This window comes from Canis lupus, chromosome 17 (assembly GCF_011100685.1).
Source record: "Canis lupus familiaris isolate Mischka breed German Shepherd chromosome 17, alternate assembly UU_Cfam_GSD_1.0, whole genome shotgun sequence".
Lineage (NCBI taxonomy): Eukaryota > Metazoa > Chordata > Mammalia > Carnivora > Canidae > Canis > Canis lupus.
This window is the reverse complement of record NC_049238.1, coordinates 7,555,265-7,581,657: the sequence shown is the minus strand read 5'-3', so window position 1 is coordinate 7,581,657 and position 26,393 is coordinate 7,555,265. Positions and strand designations below refer to the sequence as shown.

General features: G+C 40.6%; 1 protein-coding gene and 1 non-coding gene across 2 annotated transcripts in view; one reads left to right on the top strand and one right to left on the bottom strand.

Moving 5' to 3' along the window:
• The first annotated feature begins 3,023 nt into the window (after positions 1 to 3,023).
• Positions 3,024 to 26,393, top strand: part of NOL10 (nucleolar protein 10) — an 83,477-nt gene continuing 60,107 nt past the window's right edge. The window contains exons 1-12 of the mRNA XM_038560769.1: positions 3,024 to 3,193; positions 6,001 to 6,046; positions 8,207 to 8,305; positions 10,884 to 10,961; positions 12,141 to 12,178; positions 13,258 to 13,394; positions 14,510 to 14,575; positions 16,388 to 16,448; positions 18,815 to 18,900; positions 21,409 to 21,487; positions 23,072 to 23,221; positions 26,107 to 26,173. Of these exons, the coding sequence (XP_038416697.1) occupies positions 3,128 to 3,193; positions 6,001 to 6,046; positions 8,207 to 8,305; positions 10,884 to 10,961; positions 12,141 to 12,178; positions 13,258 to 13,394; positions 14,510 to 14,575; positions 16,388 to 16,448; positions 18,815 to 18,900; positions 21,409 to 21,487; positions 23,072 to 23,221; positions 26,107 to 26,173 (973 nt within the window). The 5' untranslated portion in view covers positions 3,024 to 3,127. The remainder of the gene's footprint in view (positions 3,194 to 6,000; positions 6,047 to 8,206; positions 8,306 to 10,883; positions 10,962 to 12,140; positions 12,179 to 13,257; positions 13,395 to 14,509; positions 14,576 to 16,387; positions 16,449 to 18,814; positions 18,901 to 21,408; positions 21,488 to 23,071; positions 23,222 to 26,106; positions 26,174 to 26,393) is intronic.
• Positions 6,806 to 6,952, bottom strand: LOC119864040. The gene has a single exon (XR_005372836.1). It is a non-coding gene; the product is annotated as a U12 minor spliceosomal RNA (small nuclear RNA).

Genomic DNA, 26,393 nt, shown 5'->3' with positions numbered 1-26,393 from the left:
TCAATGAAGAGATATCTACTGAAAGTGTGCTACACACTAGGCACTGGGTTGGCCCAGGGAACCCAGAGATGAATTAAGGCCCAGTGCTGCCACCGAGTCTAGATGGATGGGGTGGTCAGACACGTACAATACAACCCTCAAAGATAATTGCTGTGGATTTACACAAAATCATTCAAACTAACCCAAGAAGAGGGAGTGTGAGGGTACAATGGAAGCATGCTGGGTCACATGTGAGCTGTTGAAGCTGGTATGGTATTATACTTTCAAATATATTAACATTTTCCTATGGTAATAAAAATGAGAGAGGGAGAAGATAAAAGAATGAAGGACATGTTCTAAAGGAGACTGTCCCAAGTTTAATAAAGGAAGATGCTTTATGGGCTCTTGAAAAATGCCATTTTAGTTAGCCTCGAGAAGTCATGGTGATTTAAGGAAACCAGAGCACTTGAAGGAAATCTCCAAGCCTAGGCTTTGAGGACAGCATTACATCCAGGTTCATTATTATTGTCCTTACAGGGTGTGTTAAATTACCGTGTTTATTGCTAACAAAAATCTACCAAAAAGATATAGTTGCCATAAAGGTACTTATACAGTACAGTGAGCATAAGAGAAAGAACAAGATATTCAAGAGGTGAGTTTTGAGGAGGCGGTGGAAACTGGATATAAGGTGAAAAAGAGAGCATTCCAGAATTCAGATTAGCATGAACGAAGATTCAGAAACAGAATGAAACCAGTGCTAATGAATGAGGAGGCAAATTTAGGCATCCATGGGAAATAGGACCCTATAAAGCAAAGCGAAATGGCCTATGGCCCTTAATTACCAAAATTAGTAGGATAGGAGTGCCTGGGTGGCTCAGTCAATTAAGTGTCTGACTTTGGCTCAGTTTGTGATGTCAGGGTCCTGGGATCCAGCCCCGCCTCAGGCTCCCTGCTCCGCAGGCAGTCTGCTTGTCCCTCTGCCACTCCTCTTGCTCATGCTGTCTCTCTCAAATAAATAAAATCTTTTTAAAAATTAGGGGACGCCTGGGTGGCTCAGCGGTTGAGCGCCTGCCTTCGGCCCAGGGCGTGATCCCAGAGTCTTGGGATCGAGTCCTACATCAGGCTCCTTGCATGGAGCCTGCTTCTCCCTCCTCCTGTGTCTCTGCCTCTCTCTCTGTGTCTCTTGTGGATTAAATAAATGTTTTAAAAAAATTAGTAGGACAGGTCTACATATCTTCTAACGCATAGTACTTCATAAGTGACAGATACTATCATGTTTTACAATCAATGGACTTTTACAAGACATTCGTGGAAATAATAAAATATCCTTTTCGTATAAAATTATTCTAGATTTCTTGGAAATCATCTTGCATATTTTGGAAAATAAGCGTCTTCTATTTTTATGACTTGCTTGCAAGGCTTATTACTGCTATGGAGCCGATGACCTAACTGTAGCACGATGCCTCCCCACCGGGGATGACAGTCCTGCGCATTTCCTCCAAATAAACGCTCAAGCAGAAGGTAGAACCTGGACTGGAACTTTGAGGATAGTTACAACAAAACCAAAATTGCTAAGCCCAGAAGCCTTCCCCCTGGGGTAAACTAATACAGCCTGTGCTCGAAATGACCCACCTCGGTTACATGCAAGGGACGCAGTACTGTTAGATTTCACAAGGCCCCGTGTGACTGCTTGGAACTACACTTTCCCATTAACTTTGCATCTAAGCTGAAAATGCTCCAGTCCCCGGATCTGGGCAACAGTTTCGGAGGCCTTCTCCCTCACCAAACAACCAACAGAGTTCGTCAACTTTCTGAAAACGCTGTAGCGAGGGGCTGTATTTGTCCTTCCGGTCACACACCCCTCTCCAAAGACATCAGTTTCAAAAGCACTTCATCCTTGATCTTCACCCCTTGCTTTTACAATTTTCCTTAGTATGCTTTTTTTTTCTTTCCCTTCTTAGTGGATGAATGTCAAACAAATCTAGATGCAAGTAACATTTTTACTACACCGGCTTTTTAAAAAATAGATTTACAAAATATTTATTTATTCATGAGAGAGAGGGAGAGAGAGAGAGAGAGAGAGAGAGAGAGAGAGAGAGGCAGAGACACAGGCAGAGGGAGAAGCAGGCTCCCTGCAGGGAGCCCGACGTGGGACTCGATCTTGGGACTCCAGGGTCAGGCCCTGGGCTGAAGGTGATGCTAAACTGCGGAGCCACCGGGCTGCCCTTTTTAAAATATTTCATTTCTTTATTTATGAGAGACACAGAGAGAGGCAGAGACACAGGCAGAGGGGAGCCTGTCGGGGGGACTCGATCCCAGGACTGTGCGATCAGGACCCGCGCCGAAGGCAGGCGCTCAACCTTTGGCCTTTGGCTCCGGTCGGGATCCTAGGGTCCCGCGGGGCCGGGACTTGATCCCAGGATCACAACCGGAGCCAAAGGCAGAGGCTCACCCACTGAGCCACCCAGGTGCCCCTACACCTGCTTTATTCATTGTTTTAAAGATTGTATTTATTAGAGACACACACACTCACACAGAGGCAGAGACACAGGCAGAGGGAGAAGCAGGCTCCATGCACCGGGAGCCCGACGTGGGACTCGATTCCGGGTCTCCAGGATCACGCCCTGGGCCGAAGGCGGCGCTAAACCGCTGAGCCACCCAGGGATCCCCCGACACCAGCTGTAAAGCGCACTCAGATGCGATGTATTATAGCTAAACGGGGGGAAGAAAAGAAAACGAGTCCACCGGTTCGCGGCCGCCTTCTCCCGCTGGGGTCCCTTGACCCAGCCTCCAAGACCTCCGGTCGCCCGGCAGCACCGCGACACTCGGCCAGGACGGCGGCTCCAGGGGCTTCCTAACGGCCAGGGGTGTGGAGGGGCGAGAGAGCGACCCTCCTGCCCCGCGCCGGGGTCGCCCCGCCAGAGCCCCACTCGTTGTCCACCCAGCCGCTCCGCTCCCCGCCGCCCGCCACTTCCTTCTTCCGGAGACTGGCGCTGTTCCGGCGCGGGGACTGCGTCATCAGCCGGCGCCTGCGCCTGCGCCTGCGCCGCCCAGGCGCGCGGGGCCCACGCTCAGAGCCGGATGCTCGCGTGCGGCGCGGGGCCCCGGGCGCTGGGAGGAACGCGGGGCGCCGCGGCTCTGCCCCACCATGCAGGTGTCCAGCCTCAACGAGGTGAAGGTTTACAGCCTCAGCTGCGGCAAGTCGCTGCCCGAGGTGAGGCGCTTCGGGGTCCCCCTCCTGGCGACGCGGCCGCCCCTGGCCTCGCCCCTGGCCTCGGCCCTGGCCTCGGCCCTGGCCTCTGTCAGGCTCCCCCCGGGCCGGCCCCTGACTCGGGGGTGGGGGCGGTCGGTGCGGGGAGACGGGGACCTTGCTGTGCCGAGGGTGGGTGATGGGCGCCGGACAGCTTCGCTGCACCTTCTGTCGGGTTCTCTGGAACAGAGGACGCGTCCCTTTGGGCTTCGAGGGATGCTCCCAGTCTCGGCCGCACGGAGGACGGAACAGATCGGTTACAGAATTTAGGGTGTAGAGGGCAGTATCTCTGAGCCTTGCTGACCTTAGCTTGATGTCATCGAGTCTTGGGACCTTAGGACCTCGGAATTGGAAGGAGCTGGGAAAACAGTGATTCCTTTACAGTCTTATATTTAAAATGTGCAACAGATCCAGTGATGGGAAGGGTGACTACTTATCCAAGCTCACACACCTGTGCCCTGAGGCTTGGTGTTTTTTTGTTTTGTTTTGTTTTGTTTACTTCTTTTTTTATTTTTTTTTTTAAATTTTTTTTTAATTTTTATTTATTTATGATAGTCACAGAGAGAGAGAGAGAGAGAGAGGCAGAGACAGAAGCAGGCTCCATGCACCGGGAGCCCGATGTGGGATTCGATCCCGGGTCTCCAGGATCGCGACCTGGGCCAAAGGCAGGCGCCAAACCGCTGCGCCACCCAGGGATCCCTTGTTTTGTTTACTTCTTAAAAGTTTCAGTCAAGGGATCCCTGGGTGGCGCAGCGGTTTGGCGCCTGCCTTTGGCCCAGGGCGCGATCCTGGAGACCCTGGATCGAATCCCACGTCAGGCTCCCGGTGCATGGAGCCTGCTTCTCCCTCTGCCTGTGTCTCTGCCTCTCTCTCTCTCTCTCTCTCTCTCTCTCTGTGACTATCATAAATAAATAAAAAAAAATTAAAAAAAAAAAAGTTTCAGTCAAGCCTCTGTCCAACTGCTTCCAGCTAGAGGAAACTTGTAGCAGAGGCTGATTTCCGTTTTTAGATCACTGATTAGATACTGGTTTTATTTACTTATCTATCTATTTGTTTAAAGATTTTATTTATTCATGAGAGACACACAGAGAGAGGCAGAGACACAGGCAGAGGGAGAAGCAGGCTCCCTGCAGGGAGCCCAACGTCGGACTGGGTCCTGGGACTCCAGGATCACGCCCTGGGCTGAAGGCGGCGCTAAACCGCTGAGCCACCCAGGGATCCCCTAGATAGTGGTTTTAAAACTTGTCGTTTAACAGCATGCTGGTGTGGGTTTGACTCTTGCCCTTAGAAATCAGAATACAGGGCAGCCCAGGTGGCTGAGTGGTTTAGCACTGCCTTCAGCCCAGGGTGTGATCTTGGGGTCCCGGGATCAAGTCCCACATCAGGCTCCCTGCATGGAGCCTGCTTCTCCCTCTGCCTGTGTCTCTGCCTCTCTCTTTCTCTGTGTGTGTCTCTCATGAATAAATAAATTAAACCTTTAAAAACAAACAAAAAAAAGAAGTCAGAATACATGTAGCTCTTTGCGGGGTCTGCCCCTGAAAGACCTGAAGTCAGGGATTCGATTTGTCCTCTCTTTTCAGAACTCAGGCTAGGTAATTCCTCATCTTCCAGTTTTATTCTTCACACACAGTATGATCTTTTCTCGTTTTGTTCATTCCCCACATTTGTTGAGAGGTCACTGCACGCGGGCAGCCCTGTTGTGAGTGTTGGGATGCACGGAGAACACATCAGATCAAAGTTCCCTGTTGGGATAAAGGATGAGTGAACAAACGAGGAGTCAACTGCAGATAATGATTAAGTGTTTTGAGGGACGTGTGAGTAGAGGAAAGCGTCGTGGCGAATGTGGTCAGAGAAAGTATTTTGGGTAAAGCCTTTGTGGAAGGCCTCTCCACCAGAAGTATAGGAGCAGAAGCTTGGATAAGGAAAAGGAGCCAGTCGTGTGAAGCTGGGGAAAGAGTTTTCAGTGCTGGGAGAACAGAAAGTCTAAGTGTTTCCAGATTGGAATGCTCTTGGCATGTTGGAGAAACAGAAGAAGCACAGGTGTAGGTGTGGCTGTGTTTGGCCAGTGGGGAGAGCAGAGGTGGATAAGGCTGGAGAGGTGGGCCCTGAAGGTGGAGGTAGGGAGTTGGGGTGTTGTCCTTAGTGCTGCTGGAAGCCATCGTTGGGCTTTAGTATGGGCTGCTGTGTACAAATGACTGTCACTGGGAGAAGCTGAGTGGGGATGAGGTTGATGGGCCACCTGAGAGACTTGGGCTTTGGAATTACACTGCCTGCTGCGCTGAGCTCCATTAATTTCAGAATGAAATGTGCCATCAATGAATTTGACTTAAAAATGTCATTTCTTCATTATCAGGTATCAGCTGTTTGGTTAGTTGATGATCTACTTTTCTTCTTTGTAAAAAAAAAAAAAAAAAAAAGTGTCCGTAAGAAACTTTCTCCTTTTAATGTTTTACTGATTAATATTTCACGTGAATAAAGTTATCCCATATGTTAGTTGTAATCCCTAATATTTGAGGCTTATTGCCTTCCGGATGAATTCATTTTCTGTGGTGTCAAACATAGTAGTTCTAGAATTTATTATCAAATGTGTCTAAATATGTAGTAGAAAAAAAATCCAGAGGATATAGTAACAAGGTTGGGAGCAGAGAATATTTTCACTTCCTATGTGAATATATTCCTGTAATGTTTTGATTTTTTTTTAATATGAGCATTTTTGTAAGCAGAAAAGCAAAGTAGTTATGTTTTGAAACTGTCTCTTCATTTTCTTTAAGTGGCTTTCTGACAGGAAGAAGAGAGCACTACAGAAGAAGGATGTCGGTAAGTATTATTTTTTCCCACTTTGGCTATATTCATGATCCATGTTATAATGCTTTCACACATTTGTTGTTACATTTAAGTGGAGGTTCGCAAAAATATGGCTCAAAATACGCTTTTTTGCCCTTTTCCATCTAGAAAACCTTATGCTGTAATTGATATGTTCCGGTGGGTGTGGGGTTTAATTCTACCTATGTATAACCAAATAAGTTAGCCTGTTACTATTTCATGGATAATAGCAGAGGATGCAAGACTCCTGGGTCAGAGATGAGGACTCTGTTACTCAGTGTGGCATGGCAGGTAGCAGACATGTCAGCATATTGCTGTCAGTTCTCTTTGCCCTGAGTCCCCCAGGGGCACTTAGATAGCCCGCAGCTGCTGGCCACACAGGGGGCTTGTGTTGAAGCTGAGGGACTCTGAGCTTGGGGAGTCCACTGCTTTTATAGCAATTAAGAAGCAAGCCTGCTTTGTCCAGAGGAGACGTGTTACCTGTCCAGGTTCTTAGCTGTATAGTTAACCCAGAGAACTGGCTCAGGTGAAGGCATGGCTGGGGCATTGTGGCCTTATCATACCTAGCAAGATGTATAGGAATGTAAGAGGCCCAAGGAGGACAGTCTGTCCTAGCAGTGCCATAATTGCCTTGTTCTGCATTGTATCAATTTTCTTTATTAAAAGATCATTGCAGAAGATTTTGATTCTTTAATTGATGGTGGTTGGGAAGAATATAAGATCAGTTGTTTGTTTGTTTGTTTTAAAGGGGGACTGGCAGATTGTGACTCCCAGGCATCCCACAAAGTAGGCCGGTCACCTTAGGGGCAACCTTTACCCACTTAAAAATTCATCTCACATTAACAGTGAGGATTCATGTGTCACACTGAATTATTTTCCTTACTCATAACTTTGAGGCATTGAGGCATTGATCGAGTTTTTTTTTTTTTTTTAACAAATTTTCACTAAATTTTCTCCATCACAACTTGTCATATAAGAAAGATGATTTACTTTCCATATATATTGTTTAAATTTGTCTCTAAAAATCAAAGACTAAGATGTTGAAGGGGTTTCTTCTGGGTGTGAGATAAATACCCCAAGGCAAGCATCTTGGAAGAGATAGCTTTGTATAGCTGGGACTGAAGTTAGATGAGAAAACTTTGAGTCAAAGGAAAATGAGAATGCTGCCCTAGTAATGTTCACTGATTTGGATTTCTTCTGATTCCCCCATCTACTCCAGCACCCAAGTGTGTAGGAAAACAGATTTAGATGACTTAGAGGAAAAAACTGTTCATGGACTCTTTCAGCCCATCTCAAAACTATTGTGTATCTTCCATATCGAGTGGGCCATTCCTACTCAGCTGGTTTGAATCTTATATTTGGGTTTAGTTTAATAAACAAGGCAGTAATGTGCCATAGAGTCATAAACAGTCCTTGCAGTAGACCCATTGTTACTATAGCAACCCGCAAGAATCCACACATTTTTATAGAAAAGGGAACCAGGTGTGAGAATCCATGTTTGTGTTTTGATCCAGAGAGATTGCTCTAAATCTTTACCCTGGGTCCTCTCAGCTCAGCTGTGTGCCAGTTTCTTGGTAGCAGTTTCTTACATTAACTTAAGATTTGAAAGGTTTAAACTTATTATTATTTAGAAGGAAAAAAAGATTTTTGTCTTACCTATGACTGAGTAATAATAGTGGTATGATGTTTGTTGTTTCCCCTTTATCCAGATTTTGAAACTGGATGATTGTTTCACACCATTATGGATATTTTTCTTTTCAAGTAGTGATGATACTTCTTCTGTTTAAAAAGTAAAAATAAGAGGTGCCTGGGGGGCTGAGTGGGTTACCCATCTGCTTTCAGCTCAGGTCATTATCTCAGGTCCTTGGAATGTTGGGCTCCCTGCTCAGCGGGGAGCCTGTTTCTCCTTCTGCCCCTCCCCCCTGCTCATGCAGGCTTAGTACACTAAGTACTAAGCTTAGAAAACTAATGTATGAGCTAAGAAAAAACCTCCCCATGTGATAGGTGGGTCTGTACTGATGTGCTTTCCCAAGGCTCGGAAGTACGGGGACGTTGATGACCTGTTCATAGTGATTGTTCTAAGTGTTTAGTCTTTTTATGAAATAAAATAAGCACTTGGTAGTTAAACCCATTACTTACTTCCTCTCTTTGTAGATGTCCGCAGGAGAATTGAACTTATTCAGGATTTTGAAATGCCTACTGTTTGCACCACTATCAAAGTGTCAAAAGATGGACAGTATATCTTAGCAACTGGTAAGTATCATTACATACATGATTTACATACATTTTATAGTAGGAAATGCTAGGGTGGGAAAGGGCACTTTTTTATTTAACATTTTATTATAAACCATTTCAAACATACAGAAATACTGAAAAAATTGTATAGTAAACATCTCTTTACCCATCACCTAGGTTCTCATTAGTGTTTTGCATGACCATATCTCTCCATCTCTGTGCATCCATCCATTCATTCTGTTTCTTAATGCATTTCAGAGCAGGTTGCAGATATGAGTGTCCTTTTCTGCCACATTTTTTGAGGAGTTTTGACAGAGGCATACACCTGTGTAAGCCAAATCCCAGTCAAGATCCAGAACATTCCTTTTACCCAGAAATGTCTTTCATGCCCCTCATCATCTTCCTCCCACCCATGCAGAGGCAATGCTCTGTGGTTTGTGTGTTGTTGTGTTGTTGTTTTGGTACTGGTGACAAGTGCAGCCTGTTTTGGAACCTTACATAAATGGAGTCATACATTGTGGATTATTTTTATGTGGGACTTATTTTCTTAGGACTTTAAGATTCATACGTGTTATGTGTGTCAGTAGTTTTTTCTTATTACCAAATAGTATTTCCTTATAAAAATAGAGTTTATTTATCTATTCTCCATTTAATGGACACCTGGACTGTTCTAATTTTTTGGCTGTTATTGATAAAGCCCTGTGAACAACCCTATACAGGCTTGTTTTGAGAACATTGCTGGGTCATAAGGTCTTTTTAGTTTTAGAGGGAGCTGCCAGACTTTTTCCAAAGTGGTCAGATCATTTTACATTCCTACCAACAATGATTGAGAGTTTCAGGAAGGGTTACTTTTAACATAACTTACTGTATAATGGACTAATATTTTTTATGCCACTAAGCGTTTATATTAGTAATATTCATCAGTTTCAAGTGATATGAGTGTCACTCGTATAAAATACAGGGAACTTTTAATGTGTTATAATTTAGAAGAGTATTACCCAGGGTGTGGTTTGGCTGTGCTTTTGGTACAATATCCTGTGTATTGGCCATACACTTTTTTTTACTTCGCTGGCTTAACATGCATCTGTATCCCTTTTCTAAACACTTTCTTATTTGACAGAACTTTTATACATCAACATGCCAGTCTCTCTTACTCTGTAATGGTTGTCTCAGTACTAATACTATGCACATTTCTTAGCCTCCAGTTCATATGTAAGAACTATGTATGCCATATGTAGTTTTATATACATAAACTTATGGAATATATTATATATAGTAATGGTGTTTTTGTGTGTGTATGTGTGTGTGTGTGTGTGTATATATATATATATATATATATTTTTTTTTTTTTTTTTTTTTTTTTTTTTTTTTTTTACACTTTTTAAAAATGAGCCGAAGGCAGATGCTTAACCACTGAGTCACCCAGGCGACCCTATTATACTATTTTTAAGTGAGGTCTTAGGAACTCAAAGATTACCTTATTTCCTTTTTAAAAAATATTGGCTTTAAAAATCAGTCTTTTTCTTTTCTTAATAATGCAAACATGATAAACTTACAAAAAATGAAGACATTACAGAAATATAAAAGATAAAATGTGAAAGGCCCTAAAATTGGGCTTCACAGAAATGAACAATCACTGTGCAGAGTACTTACATCATCAGTGTTGAGTCTTATAAACATGGGGTCATAGGCACCACTCTGCAGCACTCACCTGGTCCCTCTGTCCTCTCCCTTTACTTGGTAGTGTGTTTTGGCAGCTTTCCTTGTCAGTACAGGTCTTCATCCTCCACTTTATGAGGTGTATGATGATTTGCCATCATTTATTTAATGATTTTTCTATCAGTGGACATTTTACTTCCTTTCAGCTTTGGGCCATTTGTAAACAGTGCTGCAGTGAACCCTCTTCATGTCTTGCTATATGTTTCTCTAGGACAAATTTGTATAAGTTGAAATAAGGATTCCAGGTATATAAACATCACATATTGTACAGATTTTGCCAGGTTGTCCTTCAAAGTTATAACAATTTATACTAATCACCAAGTGTGTGAGAGTACTTCTTTTTTTAACACCCTCATCTACACAGATGTTAACTGTCTTTTAATCTTTACCATTCTGATAAACAATAACTATTTCATTGTTTTAATCTACTTTGTTAGATTGTTTGTGAAGTTTATTAGTTTTTTGTATTTCATTTTCTGTGACTTGCTTGTTTGTATTCTCTGCTGATTTTTTTGTTTTTGAAAGATTTATTTATTTATTTATGATAGACATAGAGAGAAAGAGAGGCAGAGATACAGGAGGAGGGAGAAGCAGGCTCCATACCGGGAGCCCGACGCGGGACTCGATCCCAGGACTCCAGGATCACACCCTGGGCCAAAGGCAGGCGCCAAACCGCTGAGCCACCCAGGGATCCCCCTCTGCTGATTTTCTTCTTGGGTTGTTGAAGAGGGCTGCTTTTAGATTCTTTTTCTTTCATGAGATTATAATGAATCCTATTCATCTCAGAACAGAAGGTATACTTAATACACCTGCAAGGTATTGACAATGAAAAGCATGTCCTTTAGGTTTTACATCACATTAATTTTTTTTTTTATAGGAACATATAAACCTCGGGTTCGATGTTATGACACCTATCAGTTATCCTTGAAGTTTGAAAGGTGTTTAGATTCAGAAGGTAAGTAAGAGATAAAATTTGAGTTCACGAAAATAACTTTTTTATATGTGGCTACTCTTCTGCTTTTTAAAAATGGAGACGGGCCATGTATAAGTTTTCTTTGCTGTGTAATGGATTGGCATGAATGTGGCAGCTTAAAACATCCATTTATTAGCTGATTGCTCTGTAGGTGAAGTTTATCTAGGCTCTGCTGTGTCCTGTTTTCAGGGCTGACCCAAGCTGTCAGCCAGGCACATCTGGCTCTTACTCAGGAACTTTGGGTGAGAATCTGCTTCAAAGCTTCCCGGGTGTTGGCAGAATGCGGTTTGTTATGCATGTGGGGCTGGGGTTCCCGTTTCCTGCTGGCTGTCAGCCTGGGGCCACTCTCAGCTCCTGGAGGCTGCCTGCATTCCTTGTCACCTGGTCTTCTCCACCTTTAAACCAGCACCTACTTGTTGGGTCCTTCTCCTGGTTTGATTCTCTTACTTCCCCTTCTGCCATCAACAGGAGAAAACTGATTTTAAAGAGCTCTTGTGATTATAAATCTCCCCATTCACCATCCAATGCAATATAGTCATGGGTGGCCCACCACACTCATAGGCTTCACCCTCTCTGCAGGGAAGGTGACTGTACCAGAAGGGCAGGGAAAGTGGACGGATTTCTGTCAGGTGCCTGGTTTTGAGGCATTTGAGAGAAAAGCAGTTAATGGACTAAGTCTTCTCCAACTGGTTTTACTCTTTCCTTTTTCAAAACAAGATGAACTTCCGCATGCTACTAATAGCAACTGTTTTCACTCTTCATTTATGTTTAGCAGATATACAACAAAAGGGTAAAAAGCTGCTGTTCTCTTTTTTAAGTAAATCATTAAAGAATTTTTGAATGTTCTTTAATGTCTATTTGTATTTTGAACTCAGAAAAACTGGGAAAGTCTAGAAGTCATTATGTTTTGTGAGTTTAATTCGCTTCAGTTCTGCAGAAAATCTGATCTATCTGTATTGAGAAATTAAAAAGCTTTTAATTTTCCACTTGTTTTAGGGCCAATATAATATGGCAACTTTATTATTTTATGAAAGGACAAAAAGGGGGAGAACCCAGTATTTGCATATAATTTTTGTGTTGAATTAGAATCTGCATCAAGTTTGCATTTGTATGAAAGTGGATTGATAATTGTAATTTTTCTTACTCTTTCCTTTTTTTCAGTTGTCACCTTTGAAACTTTGTCTGATGACTACTCAAAGGTATGCTTGATAGTGCTGGTCAGAACTGATCATGATAGATATTTCTATGATGTTCCCATTGTTACGTTAGGAATGGCTCTGTAGTAAAATAAAACCTATAATTTCTATTAATATATTTTTAGTTTGACCACAGGTGTGATACATAAAGTATCTTTTAAGACAACAGTGATGGCCTTTGGCCAGTCTAATTAAGTTTTCTATATAACATATGGAACTTTGTCTACATCGTCAAGAATTGGTAGCAGCCATCTCTTTTTAGGCCATGTTAGATTGTAGATTTGTGATTTTTAAGTATTTCCTTTAAACTAGTATTATTTACCAAGTTGCTTTCATATGTGAGAAGTAAGATAGTATTGTATGACTAATTTTTTTTACCCTGCAAACAGATGGTCATGGAACAGTTCGAAACACAGTTAAATTCATCTATTTTTTCTTGTCTGTTTTTGGTGCCATTAGTCCATCTTTCAACTTATGTCATTTTCAGTAGTTATAAAATTGTCAGAGTACCGTATTCAATTTAAGGTACGTTAAAAAATAAAAAAAAAAATTTTAGTCATGTCAGATATCACTGTGAAGGAAAATGGAATTTCTGAGCTGACCTGGCTTTATGTATTGTCTTCAGTTCTGGAAACTGTGGAATGTAGTCTATTCTTTTGCCTAATAGTGGTCATTAATTGTGTTTTTGGGAACATATAATTCCCTGAGTGGCAATTGTGAGATTATTAAAATGTGTTAAGTAAAATAGGGAATTACTTGAGGTTGCTGAGCAGTGTTCCACGTTGTAAAGTGCTGGAGCCAGGTAAATGAAGGGCGTTTGTTTTAAGTCTCTGTCAGAGGCAAGAAAAACTATCTTGGGTTCAGGAAAGCAATAAGAAAGCATGGGAGAAAAAAAAAAGAAAGCATGGGAGAGGTTTGATTCTTAGTCATGATAGAGAGTTAGTTGTGTGTGCACACGTACGTGTTACAGAGAGGGAGGGTGGGAGGGATCAGAGTTCTCTAGCTCCATCGGTTCTAGTGGTGATGAAGTAAATGCTTTACCTAGAAACCTCAGCAAACTCATGTTCTTGTTTCATTTTCAGATTGTTTTCTTACATAATGATAGATACATCGAATTTCATTCACAATCAGGTTTTTACTACAAAACCAGAATACCAAAGTTCGGGAGAGATTTCTCCTACCACTATCCATCCTGTGACTTGTACTTTGTTGGCGCAAGGTATTGGGTCGGATTCTTTGTTTTCTCCACCCCACCCCCCACCCCCCAGCTTCTGTTGTTGAAATCAAGAAGAGGGATTCAAAGAGGAATAAGAGGGATCCCTGGGTGGCACAGCGGTTTGGCGCCTGCCTTTGGCCCAGGGCCCGATCCTGGAGACCCGGGATCGAATCCCACATCGGGCTCCCGGTGCATGGAGCCTGCTTCTCCCTCTGCCTGTGTCTCTGCCTCTCTCTCTCTCTGTGACTATCATAAATAAATAAATAAATAAAATTAAAAAAAAAACAAACAAAAAAACAAAGAGGAATAAGACATGATCCCTGCCTTTCAGTTGCTTGAAGGATGTAGTTCCAGAGTAACTGCTCATTTGGGAATTACATCAGTGGCTTTCATTAGCATGGTGCTCTGAACCTAGCGCCATGTGGGCACCTCATAGGGTCATATTGGTGGTGAAGGTGATTTCCTAGTCCCATTGCGCAATGTTTTAAAATCTCATTTTTTAAAGCTACCTTCTATATGATGATAAAAATAATACATATCCATTTTAGAAATTGGGAAAATATAAAAAAGTATTAAAAAAATCACCCATCATCATGCCTTCTAGAGGAAATCCTTTTAAGTATTTAGTTGTATTTCCTTAAAGTCTTTTCTGCTATATACATACGGATCCATTTTGGATCTTGTATTTTCTGTGTTATTTGTAAATAACATTCCACCTGATAAATTCTTTTTTTTTTTAACCCTTTGATTTTTTTGTTGGAGTTCAATTTGCCATCATTTAGCATAACACCCAGTGCTCATTCCGCCAAGTGCCCCCTCGGTGCCCATCACCCAGTCACCCCAACCCCCGCCCACCTCCCTTTCCACTACCCCTTGTTTGTTTCCCAGAGTTACCACCTGATAAATTCATAATATTTTATTTTGTACATGAACAAACTCACAAAAAAAGGTGATTATTTTTTAGGTTTAAAATACATTTTGGTTTAAGTTTTACATGGGGAAGTAATGCCCTGTAAGCAAAAGATATATGTACATACTTCTAAAATTTATATTTACTTGAAGTGAAGTTCATTGCAATTTACCAGATTTCTAACTTAATTCAATTCATTACTTTGCAGCTCTGAAGTTTATAGATTAAACTTAGAACAAGGACGGTACTTGAATCCTCTACAGACCGATGCCGCGTGAGTGTTCTGTTGTCGGAATACTGCTGTATTTCTCTTGGCCAGGAGATGGAGCCAGATGCTCAAGTTATCAGATGGCATGTTGCATTTAAAGGAGCATGGGGCAACTTAGTTATTTAAAAAAGTATCATTGAGTTTTTTCTTAAATATAAAATTCACTGAAAGACCTGGTGATTTCTTTAAAATTTTAATTTTTTAATATACTCGAAAATTTTATAACTCTACAAAGTTCAGTTTATTATTTTTTGGAGTGTTCTTTAACTTTTCATTTATGATTTTGTTCTGTGATATCTCTTATGGAGAAATTTTGGATTATTTGCAATATGACTTTTTAAATTTTATTTTTTATGTTTTTGCTGGCAGACATTTAAGGTTTTTTTTTTCAAGTTTTCCTTCCCCCCCCCCCCCTCACATTATAGTCTGTATTTTTATTTTATTCAGAGAGAAATCCTTTAGGGATTAATTTATCATAATAATAATACTGAGTAATAATGACAATGGTAACAGTGAAAGCGCTTACTCTGTGCCAGATATTCAGTATTTTATACATATTAGCTCATTTTAAACTTAGAACAATTTTACTATCATCATTTCCATTTTAAAGATAGGACAGCTGAGGCACAGAGAGCGTGAGTCCATAGTCACACAGCTAGTACGGATTGGAAGCTAGGTTACTTTTCATCTAAGTCTATAAAGCACTTTTTGGATTTTCCTTATTTTTTTTTAATATTTTAATTTATTTATTCATGAGAGACATAGAGGCAGAGACACAGGCAGAGGGAGAAGCAGGCTTCATGCAGGGAGCCTGACATGGGACTCGATCCCAGAATCCCGGGGATTATGCCCTGAGCCAAAGGCAGACACTTAACTGCTGAGCCACCCAGGTGTCCCTGGATTTTCCTTATTGCTTTGAGAGGGTTTTTAAAGGTTGGAAGAACGTGTAGTGATAAAGACCAGATAAACTCTTCAGTATTTCTTTTCATATGGCTTGAAATGCTCTTATTTTCTTTTAAAAAAAACTAGAGTAACTTCATGATGCATTGTTGAATAATAAATGCTTTATGGCTGGATACTTTCCTGTTGGTAATAGCTATTATTTATTGAGTATCTTGTGAGTTCGGATGCCGTGCTGAACATTTTATCATTTTTTCATTTAGTGAAGTATCCATTTTACAGAAAATGAGGCTTAGGGATCCCTGGGTGGCTCAGCGGTTTGGCACCTGCCTTTGGCCCAGGGCATGATCCTGGAGTCCTGGGATCAAGTCCCACGTCAGGCTCCCGGCATGAAGCCTGCTTCTCCCTCCTCCTGTGTCTCTGCCTCTCTCTCTCCCTCTCTATGTCTATCATAAATAAATAAATAAATAAATAAATAAATAAATAATCTTGAGAAATGGGTAAAATGTTATAAAAATAAAAAAAGAAAGAAAGAAAGAAAATGAGGCTTGGATTAGTACACCCAACTCAAGCTAGTCCGGTCTCAGGACTCACTATCTTAGTGATAGCCTGTGTTCTTTCTGCCGTGGGGAGAAGGTATACTGAGAAAATAGAATGAACCTTTATTGTCAAGGTGGTAGGATAGTATTTTAGAAGGAATCCCTTCATTGTCTCATCCCCTGGCAGATTGAGGGTTGAGTGTCATTCTGGGGAATTCTTTCCTTTCTGGGATTTTTTTGTACGCAGATGAATAAGGAAGAACCTACCTGTCTTCTTTTTCCACAGGATTGAGTTGGCTATTTAGAAAGTTCATGGAGTATCTCTCCCACCTAAAATAAATATAATAATACTTTCTCCCTTCCTGCTTTACTGATTCAGGGAGAATAACGTGTGTGACATCAACTCAGTGCATGGCTTGTTTGCCACAGGAACGATAGAGGTAAGCAGACATGGTGTTTATTTTTTTAACTTGTTTTGCATTTGATACTGAGTGGAGTGTTACTTGAAGATGGAGTGGCTTGTTCTAAGAGCAGAGTGCTAATGGAGCAGCAGGCTACTGGTTTACTTTTTGCAGGGACATTGGTAACGCTGCACACCCAGACAGGGCCCTTCTGTTGCTGCAGATTGGCCCTGGTGTGTCTGCTCTGGCACACTTTGACATGGATCATCTCTGACATTGATCATCAGGAGCTAGATGAGCATTGCCAGCCTCAGGGGAGCAGTGGTAGCATGACAGCCAGTCCTGTTCCTAGCAGGAGGCAATATGTCATGCAGTCCCAGCTCTGATACTTCCTGGCTTTACAACTGAATTACTTTCCCTGAGGCTGTTTCCTCATCAGTGACATGGAGATAATGATAGCTTGCTTGCCAGCTTTATAGAGGCGCTGGTGAGAGCCACTCCGAACACCCTGTGTGGAAACATTGTCGGCTATAAAGGCATACAAGATCATGATCTGTACATCCTGGAGAGTAGGATTCAGTAAATACACAACACTTCCCTTTTAAACTGTAGTACTTTGGAGTCTATGTTCTTCGTACTTGTTGAGAATATTCCTAGATTTGCAGTTTTTTGTTTCTTTTTTAAAGATTTTATTTATTTATTCATGATAGAGAGAGAGAGAGAGAGAGGCAGAGACAGAGGCAGAGGCAGAGGGAGAAGCAGGCTCCATGTCGGGAGCCTGACACGGGACTTGATCCCAGGACTCCAGGATCATGCCCTGGCCCAAAGGCAGGTGCTAAACTGCTAAGCTACCCAGGGATCTCCAGATTTGCAGTTTTTAATTAAAATAAGTACTCATAGTTTTAAAAAAAAAGTGAGAAATGTATTATTGAAAAAGTGTTCTCTTGTGCCTTCCAGTCATCAAATCCTACAGCCTGGAGTTAATTCTTTAATGTTTTTTCCCTAGGTATATGCAAATATGCATATGTTAGTCATATATTTTTTTAAAGCTTTTTACAAAAGTAAAATTATATTTCTTGACTTGCTTTTAACATGATAGTATATAATATACATCTTTATACATCTCTACTTATAATGCTAAATTAATTTTTAAATTTTATTTTATTTTTTAAAGATTTTATTTATTTATTCCTGAGAGAGACAGAGAGAGAGAGAGGGAGACAGAAACAGGCTCCATGCAGGGAGCCCGATGTGGGACTTGATCCTGAGATTCCAGGAGCATGTCCTGGGCCAAAGGCAGGTGCTAAACCGCTGAGCCACCCAGGCATCCCAAAATTAAATTTTTTAAACTGATGGATAGGATTCCATTGTTTAAAGGTACTATAGTTGATTAAACCAATCTCAGATGGATGAAATTTAGGGCTCTACTCAAATTATTTTTATGCATTTTTCTTTTAGTGATTGCATAGTATTCTTTTTTTTTTTTTTTTTAAAGGTTTTATTTATTTAAGAGAGAATGAGCAGGGAGGAGGGACAGAGGGGGAGAGAGAGAGAAAGGGGGGGCAGACTCCCTGCTCAGCAGGGAGCTGATAAGGGTCTCGATCCCAGGACCCTGGGATCATGACCTGACGCCACCCAGGCGCCTCAGCATAGTGTTCTTCTTAAATGGATTGTGCCAGTCACTCTCTTGCTCTATTGCTTGCAGTTCTTTTTTTGTTATTGTTTTTTCATTTTTTGTTTTATTTTTCCCTAGCTATGTATTTTTTTAAAATTCTGAAAAGTTGGAAACTGCACTTTCAAAAAAAAAAAAAAGAAAACCGCACTTTCTGAGAAATTGAAAACACAGTTCACTCATTACATACATTTTGCACATTTGCTTTCTTTTCCATAAAAATATGAGTGTATATATAAAATGTTTTTTGCACCATTTGAAAGCAAATTGCAGACATTGTGACATTTTAGCCCTAAATACTTCTGAATGTTTTTCTTAAAAGCAAGGACTTTCTTGTATAAAATCATAGTACTGTTATCCCTAAGAAATTTAGCATTGATACAATAAAATTATGTATTAAATACTTAACATTGATACAGTAAATATTTAAATAGTTTCAGTTCTACCACAATGTCTTTCACAGCTCCTGCTCCACTCTACCACCCAAACCAAGGTCCAGTCAGGGATCAGACATTGCATTTCAGACTTTTCTTAACCAATTTTTTTTTCCTTTTAAAAACAAATTCAGCTCATTGTAAAATATTTGACAGTACCAAAAAGGGTGGAAGAAAAAATTAAATTCTTAGCCCCATGAGATAATCAGTGTTAGTAAAGCCCTTTTCAGTATTTGTCTAAGAATTTTCTGGCAGCAGCTATTTTGTAAAATTACCACGTTTTGTTTTTTTTTTTTTAGGGTCGAGTAGAGTGCTGGGACCCAAGAACTCGCGGTAGAGTGGGCCTGCTAGACTGTGCATTAAGTAGTGTCACAGCAGATTCAGAGTAAGTGGAAATGAACGTGGTTTAAGTACCCATCTGCTTATGATTTAAACACGGGTATCAATATTGCATTAAAATTAATTGCTGAAGGTATCTGAGGTAGTAGTTTTGTGAGTGTTTTATGTAAAAACCCTTTTCTGGAAAAGTTCAATAAGAGGGAAAGCCGGACAGAATTCCTTTCTAAGGTGCTACATAGAATGTCTTTTTTGTTAGTTGCTGTTGAATTTTATTTAAATAGGTACACTGCAGGAATGTGTAGTTCCAATTCTGTAGGATCTAGTGATAGAACCATGTGTTCACCACTGCAGTTAATAAGCAACAAGGTGTACTTTAAATTCTAAGGTAGAGGAAGGCAAGTGTTTCAGATATCTTCTTGTTCTTGTTTGCCAATTCCTACTCTAAAACAATCAGAAAAGTAACACACACTTGGGGGATGAAAACTTCTATCTGCCTGAATTTTAGTAAGATGTATAGGCCTCTGTTTTCCCTCCACTCACCAGAGTGGTTACTGTTGCACTGTTTGGTACATATGTTTTCAAACATTTTTCTGTGCTCATATTAATACATATGCAATCTTACACTTTCTTGGTCAGATTCACGATTTGGGATTATTTGTTGTAATCATTTCAGAAACATCTTTTCTCTGGGATCTTGATATTTGTAGTATTGAGACTTTACTCATCATTTCGGTTGGCCAGACATATACCTGTAGTTGTGTTGTGTGGGAGGTAGAGTGTTTGATGGGGGGGCTGCAGAGAGAATGTGAACCCTCTAAATTATTTCTGATATTTGTGTGATTTGCATTTTTCTGGGAGAGAAAAGAATTTATGTAGTTCTTTCTTTTGAAAAATTAGCCTATTTAAAGCATCCTTGACTTAGAGAAAAGGTATAAATTGCTTACTTGGAAAGACATCTTTTTCTAATGTATACATTTTCCCCTATATGATAAGTAAAGATTTAATCTTTTTCATCTTTTAATTATGACATTTAAAGGGAGTGTAGGTAGTGGGGGGTGGGGTAACTGGGTGACAGGCATTACGGAGGGCACATGATGTAATGAGCGCTGGGTGTTATATACAACTGATGAATCACTGACTACCTCTGAAACTGGTAATACACTGTATGTTAACTAATTGAATGTAAATTAAATAAAAAAAATAAAGGGAGTGTAGGGAATTTTTTTCCTTATTAATGAGTAATACTAAAGTAATACTAATGAACAATTTCATTAATCATGGTATGGAGTATAGATAGTAGACAATCTTAAAGTGGAAAATTTACTTATTCTACATTCGTTTGTTTTTAGAATTAGACATTTCTATTGTGAAATACCATATACATACACAATCTCAAAACATTAATGTACAGATTACCAAATTATTTTAAAGCTCTATGTTTGTCAATAGAAGAAACCAATAGAGAAATGATTCTCATAGAAGCCTGAGAAAACAGGCCAGCAGCAGTTCTATGTATTGTGTCTTAACACTTATTTTTACTGTAATTTTTATGACTGTAATAGAAGTAACATTATAGAAAATTTAAGGAAGGGATGTGAAAAGATAATCTTTAATGTGGTCTTTAGAAATATGGGAGTATTTATTGTTTTTTTTTTCTTTACATAAAATATTGATTTACAAACACTTCCTATGACCACTTTTGTTCTTGTGAGTTGAGTGTTTTTAGCTATGATGACAGTTATTTTGTTTGCTTGTTTATTATTTTTCAAAGATATTTATTTAAGAGAGAACATGAGCAAGGATAGAGGGGCAGAGAGGGAGGGAGAAGCAGGCTCTCTGCTGATCAGGGAGCCCAACGCAGTACTCAGTCCCAGGACTCTGGCATCATGACTTGAGCTAAAGGTAGATGCTTAACTGACTGAGCCACCTAGGTGCCCCCAAAGAAGAGATGTTTATGTAAATACCTTATCCTGGCTTAATCAAAGGGAAGATATTGTCATACTGATCTTTTTCAGGTTTTATAAATTTTTATTTTTGCTTGTAGATACTTTGACAGTATTTTTTACAGTTTTGAAGAAGTTAATCTACAGATATTTAAAAGCAGATTACATTTACATATAAAGCTTATTTTTTATTTTGATTAAGAAAGTCTGGATATAAGTACCTTTTTATTATTATTATTTTTATTTTAAAGATTTATTTTACAGAGAGGGAGAGAGAGAGAGAATGTGTGTGGGGGGAGAGGCAGAGGAGTAGAATCTTTTTTTTTTTTAAGATTTTATTTACTCGTGAGACAGAGAGAGGCAGAGACATAGGCAGAGGGAGAAGTAGGTTCCTCGTGGGGAGCCTGATGTGGGACTCGATCCCCAGGTCTGGAATCATGCCCTGAGCCAAAGGCAGATGCTCAACCGCTGAGCCACCCAGGCGTCCCTGTAAGTACCTTTTAAATATTATGCTAGAAATAGGATTTTCTCCATTAGAATTAAAGATTAATGCATTTGTTATTTGAAAGGTTTGGCCATAATACATGGAACACAAATATTTTGCCTTTCAGAATAAACAGTTTACCAACAATCTCTGCTTTGAAATTTAATGGTGCCTTGACCATGGCAGTTGGAACATCCACAGGGCAGGTGAGTATGTTTAAGATGGAAACTTCATACTTAAGTTAGTATCTCAGAGGCATGTATATATTGTGGGAAACATCCACTTTATTTGTTCTGTTTGGCAACAGAAAATGAAGCATTATTGTTTTGACCAGAGTGGAGGGGGTACTCTGGAATGCTATACTCTTTTAGCACCTTGAGAAAAAAAAAATTTTTTTTTAAAGATTTTATTTATTTATTCACGAGAGACACACAGAGAGAAGCAGAGACATAGGCAGAGGGAGAAGCAGGCTCCCTGTGGGGAGTCCCATGCGAGACTCAATCCCAGGACCCTGGGATCACGACCTGAGCTAAAGGCAGACGCTCAACTGCTGAGCCACCCAGGCATCCCCACCTTGAGAAATTTTGATTGTGGCCTTCATGGTTGACCTGAGAGGTTTTTTTTTTTTTTTTTAATAAGATTTTATTTATTTATTCATGAGAGACACAGAGAGAGAGGCAGAGACACAGGCAGAGGGAGAAGCAGGCTCCATGCAGGGAGCCTGATGTGGGATGTGATCCTGGGACTCCAAGATCACACTCTGGGCTGAAGGCGGTGCTAAACTGCTGAGCCACCTGGGCTGCCCAATCTGAGAGGTTCTTAAGCTGGAGCTACAATGGAGCTATTTATTATGCCTCAGGCATTCTCTTTTTTTTTTTTTTTTTTTTTTTTTTTTTTTCTCAGGCATTCTCTTAAATGTGATTTAGAATAATATTTTCCAGAGTGTGTGGGTCAGCAAAGCTTGGAATTTCAGCAGATTCCTACTCTTGCAGGATCACAGTGCATTTGCGTACATATTGAAGCTCTGAAAAATTCATCTAGACAAGAAATGTGCTTAACAAGTATTTCCAAAATTTATGTATCCCAGGAAGCTTTTTTTCACCAAGCACCATTGACCCCATGCCATGCAGTAATGTACGTTCGCAGTGCTCGTCTGACAAGTATGGGTTGAGTAGCCACTGTGACCTATTCTTTCTTCCCTTCTTTCCTTCAAGGCAGAGCCCACACACTTGCAGGTTTGCTCTTCTCTGAAACAGATTCAAGACCCTATTTCCAGTGGAGATACTGCCTGTGTTGTCATGGTCTGCAGAACTCGGGCCCCCCCCCCCCCCCCCCCCCGCAACAGTCATAGCTTTGCCATCACTGTCCGCTCAGATCTGCTGTGATTATGTTCAGCCCGCCTTTTTTTCTTATTTCTGTCAGCAACTCTGACAGTGCGTGGTACATGTAGGTCCTCGGTATATATATTTGTTTTAGTTCACAAATGACACAGACTCTTACAAATTTTTCTTTCTGTTCCTTTCTTAGTATAGCCCAGTTATTCTCAATCTTAGTGTGCCCAAAAATTATTCTCTGGTGAAATTCATAAAACTGTGTTACTCTAAGGGTGATTTAATAGATTTTTCTAGAATGTTTTTGTTGTCAGATTTTAGAATCATTGTGCCCTGAGTAAGGTGTTCATTATACTCGTAAAAAGGCAGTAAAACAAATGGCATCCATTATCCTAAGTTTTCAAAGTTGTTTTTAACATACAATTTGTTTAAACAAATCATTTGTTTTCTTTCTCTTAGGTTTTATTATATGACCTTCGATCGGATAAGCCACTGTTGGTTAAGGATCACCAGTATGGGCTGCCCATTAAGTCAGTTCATTTCCAGGATTCATTAGATTTGATTTTGTCTGCAGACTCGCGCATCATCAAAATGTGGAATAAGAACTCAGTATGTACTTACTAGATTATTTTCCTAATATTTCTTTTCTTTCTGTTGTCTTTTTGAGTTATGTGGGCTTTTGAGAAAGAGATGCTAAGTACCCATCTGAGAGTTTAGTTGGGAGTCAGTTACTTTAGCAGAGATAATATTCATACATAAATAAAGTAGTGAAGACTGCTTTCTTACTGCTGAGAAGTTGTCCTGGTTTGCTAGAACTGGCATGCCTTTCTGCATGTTCAGTTAGGTAGAGAGTAAATCCCTTTTTAAAAACATCGCTCCATGAGAACCTCCTAGATCCTGAGGCTCTTTCACAGCTTGGGAAAGTTTTTATGAGCTACTAATTATCTTTCCATGTCAACGTTATTATGTATCTCAATTTCATACCTTTTAAAACCTATCTCAAATAATTGCCTTCTGGAAATGACCCCTTTTCAATAATTTCTTAAAGTGTTTTTCTTAAAAACATTATTAAGAATATTTGATGTGGGGACACCTGAGTGGCTCAGTTAACAGCTCTGATTCTTGATTTCGGCTCAAGACACAATCTCAAGAGTTGTAAGATTGAGCCCTGCAGTGGGCACTGTGCTTGGTGGGGAGTCTGCTTGAGATTGTCTCTCTCCTTCTGCCTCTCCCTGCTTGTGTGTTCTCTCCTTCTTTAAAAAAAAAAAAAAGAGTATTTGATGTTCTTTCTTCTCACTTCCAAGTGTCATTTAAAATGTAAAAGTAACAAGCCTACATTTCTGGTTTTCACCTGCCTTATGCTTTTCATTTTTTGTTTTAAAACTTTAAATATTTTGAGAGTTGGGACACCTGGGTGGCTCAGAAGTTGGGTGTCTGCCTTCGCCTCAGGGCCTGATCCAGGGTCTGGGGATCAGGTCCCATGTCAGGCTCCCTGCGGGGAGCCTGCTTCTCCCTCTACCTATGTCTCTGCCTCTCTCTGTGTCTCTCATGAGTAAATAAATAAAATCTTTAAAATTTTTTTTGAAAGTAGAGGAAGATTGGTTTGTTAATAAAATGGGAAAAAATTCAGTATAGCAATTTTTTTTTTAAAGATTTTATTTGTTTAGAGGGAGAAAGAGCACAAGTGGGGTGAGGGGCAGAGGGAGAGAGAAGCTCAAGCAGACTCCCCGCTGAGTGCAGAGCCAACACAGGGCTCAATCCCAGGACCCTGAGATCGTGACCGAAAGCAAAATCAAGAGTTGGATGCTCAACCGACTAAGCCACTCAGACATCTCAATATAGCAATGGCTTTTAAGAGTTCTTTGTATTTGGGGGTCCCTGGGTGGCTCAGCGGTTTAGCGCCTGCCTTTGGCCCAGGGCGTTATCTTGGAGTCCCGGAATTGAGTCCGACATTGGGCTCCCTGCATGGAGCCTGCTTCTCCCTCTGCCTGTGTCTCTGTCTCTCTGTCTCTCTCTCTCTCTCTCTCTCTGTGTGTGTGTGTCTCTTATGAATAAATAAAATCTTTAAAAAAAAAAGAATTTTTTGTATTTAATTAATTACAAACTTCAGTGTCTTTAGTAAAAAGTGTTACTTTTTTTTTTTTTTTTAATTCATTTTTGAGGTGAAGGGGGTGGAAAGTCCAGCAGCCTCAGCAGTAGTTGCCAGAGTTGCACATGTCCAGGACAGAAGTGCTACTGCCATCCCATCGTACTTCAGCTACGTCCCCAGCTCCTGGGACCATAACTTTTGTTTTTAATTTTCTTTTGGTTAACTCCCGGAGTATTGGCCTTTGTCATCATGTCTTGAATTAGAATTTGGCTGCAGCTTCTCACTGCGTGTGCAGTGGGTATCTTCCCCATGCTATAACTAAACCCCCACTCCTTCTCATGGGAGCCTCTGATGATACATTAATAAATGCAAGAGCTAGCAGACATTTTCAACATCAGTTCTTGAAATTATTCCACCGCGGTTGCTGCAATGCATTTTCTTTTGGTGTTGTTATGACTAAATACGCCCTCTTGACCAACACCCAGATTGCTTGGTTTTGCTTCACTCGTTTTCCTTATTTACCTTTCTCATCACCTTTTTCCCTTTCCCATCTTCTTATCTTTTGCCTCTTGTTTCTTTTACTGTCCTCCTCTTAATTTTTTAAAATATAACACCTTTCTCCCTCTGCCCCCATATTGAATATAAAAGTCTGTTAGCCTTTCCTGCATAACTAACACATTACATGTTTATAGGATCACATTTTGTAGGTTATTTTCTGCCCATGTCTTACTCGATCCTCCTCAGAGCTTTGTGATCCAGGTGTTGCAGATATGCTCTCCTCTGACCCTGCTGACCATCTCCCATTCTTTGCTTTCTCTGAGTACAAGCTTAACTGAGGCCTGTCTTCCAGATGAGAAGTATATCTCTAAGTTGATGCACAACCATAGCTTAAACTTTATGTAACCGCTGCTGGTGTATGGACCTTATCTGTGAAACTGTATTTCCTTGGATAAATCACCTTCCCCCCAGGCCTCAACTTCTCCATCTCTAAAGTGAACGCATTTCATAAGTTGATAAAATGAATGCCCTACTATTTTTGAGACTTAAATTCTGTGCTTTCAACTAGGTAATGTTATTTCTTTACATAGTAGTTTGTGGTTAGGTTAGATCTCTGGTTTATTTTTTTACTCAACATTGCTAAAAGTTGTCTTCCGGGATCCCTGGGTGGCGCAGTGGTTTGGCGCCTGCCTTTGGCCCAGGGCGCGATCCTGGAGACCCGAGATCGAATCCCACATCGGGCTCCCGGTGTATGGAGCCTGCTTCTCTCTCTGCCTGTGTCTCTGCCTCTCTCTCTCTCTCTCTGTGTGACTATCATAAATAAAGAAAAAAAAATAATTAAAAAAAAAAGTTGAAAAGTTGTCTTCCTTTAACTGTTTTAATAATTCCTTTTTGCTTATTCTTCTAGGGAAAAATATTTACTTCCTTGGAGCCAGAACATGACATTAATGATGTCTGCCTCTACCCCAACTCAGGTATGCAGTAGCCATTCAGTGGGATAAATCTAGGCTGTATGTTATAGGGTTTTAAATTGATTTCATTTCTTCAGACAGGGTTTGGCTTGGTTAGGACAATTCTTGGATATTATATTTACTGGAAGAATCAAGAGCAGGAAGTGGTGTGAATGATTCAGAGAATGGCACTTGGTGACTCAGTCCTTAGCTGGCCTAGCTATTAGTAGAAACTAACAATATA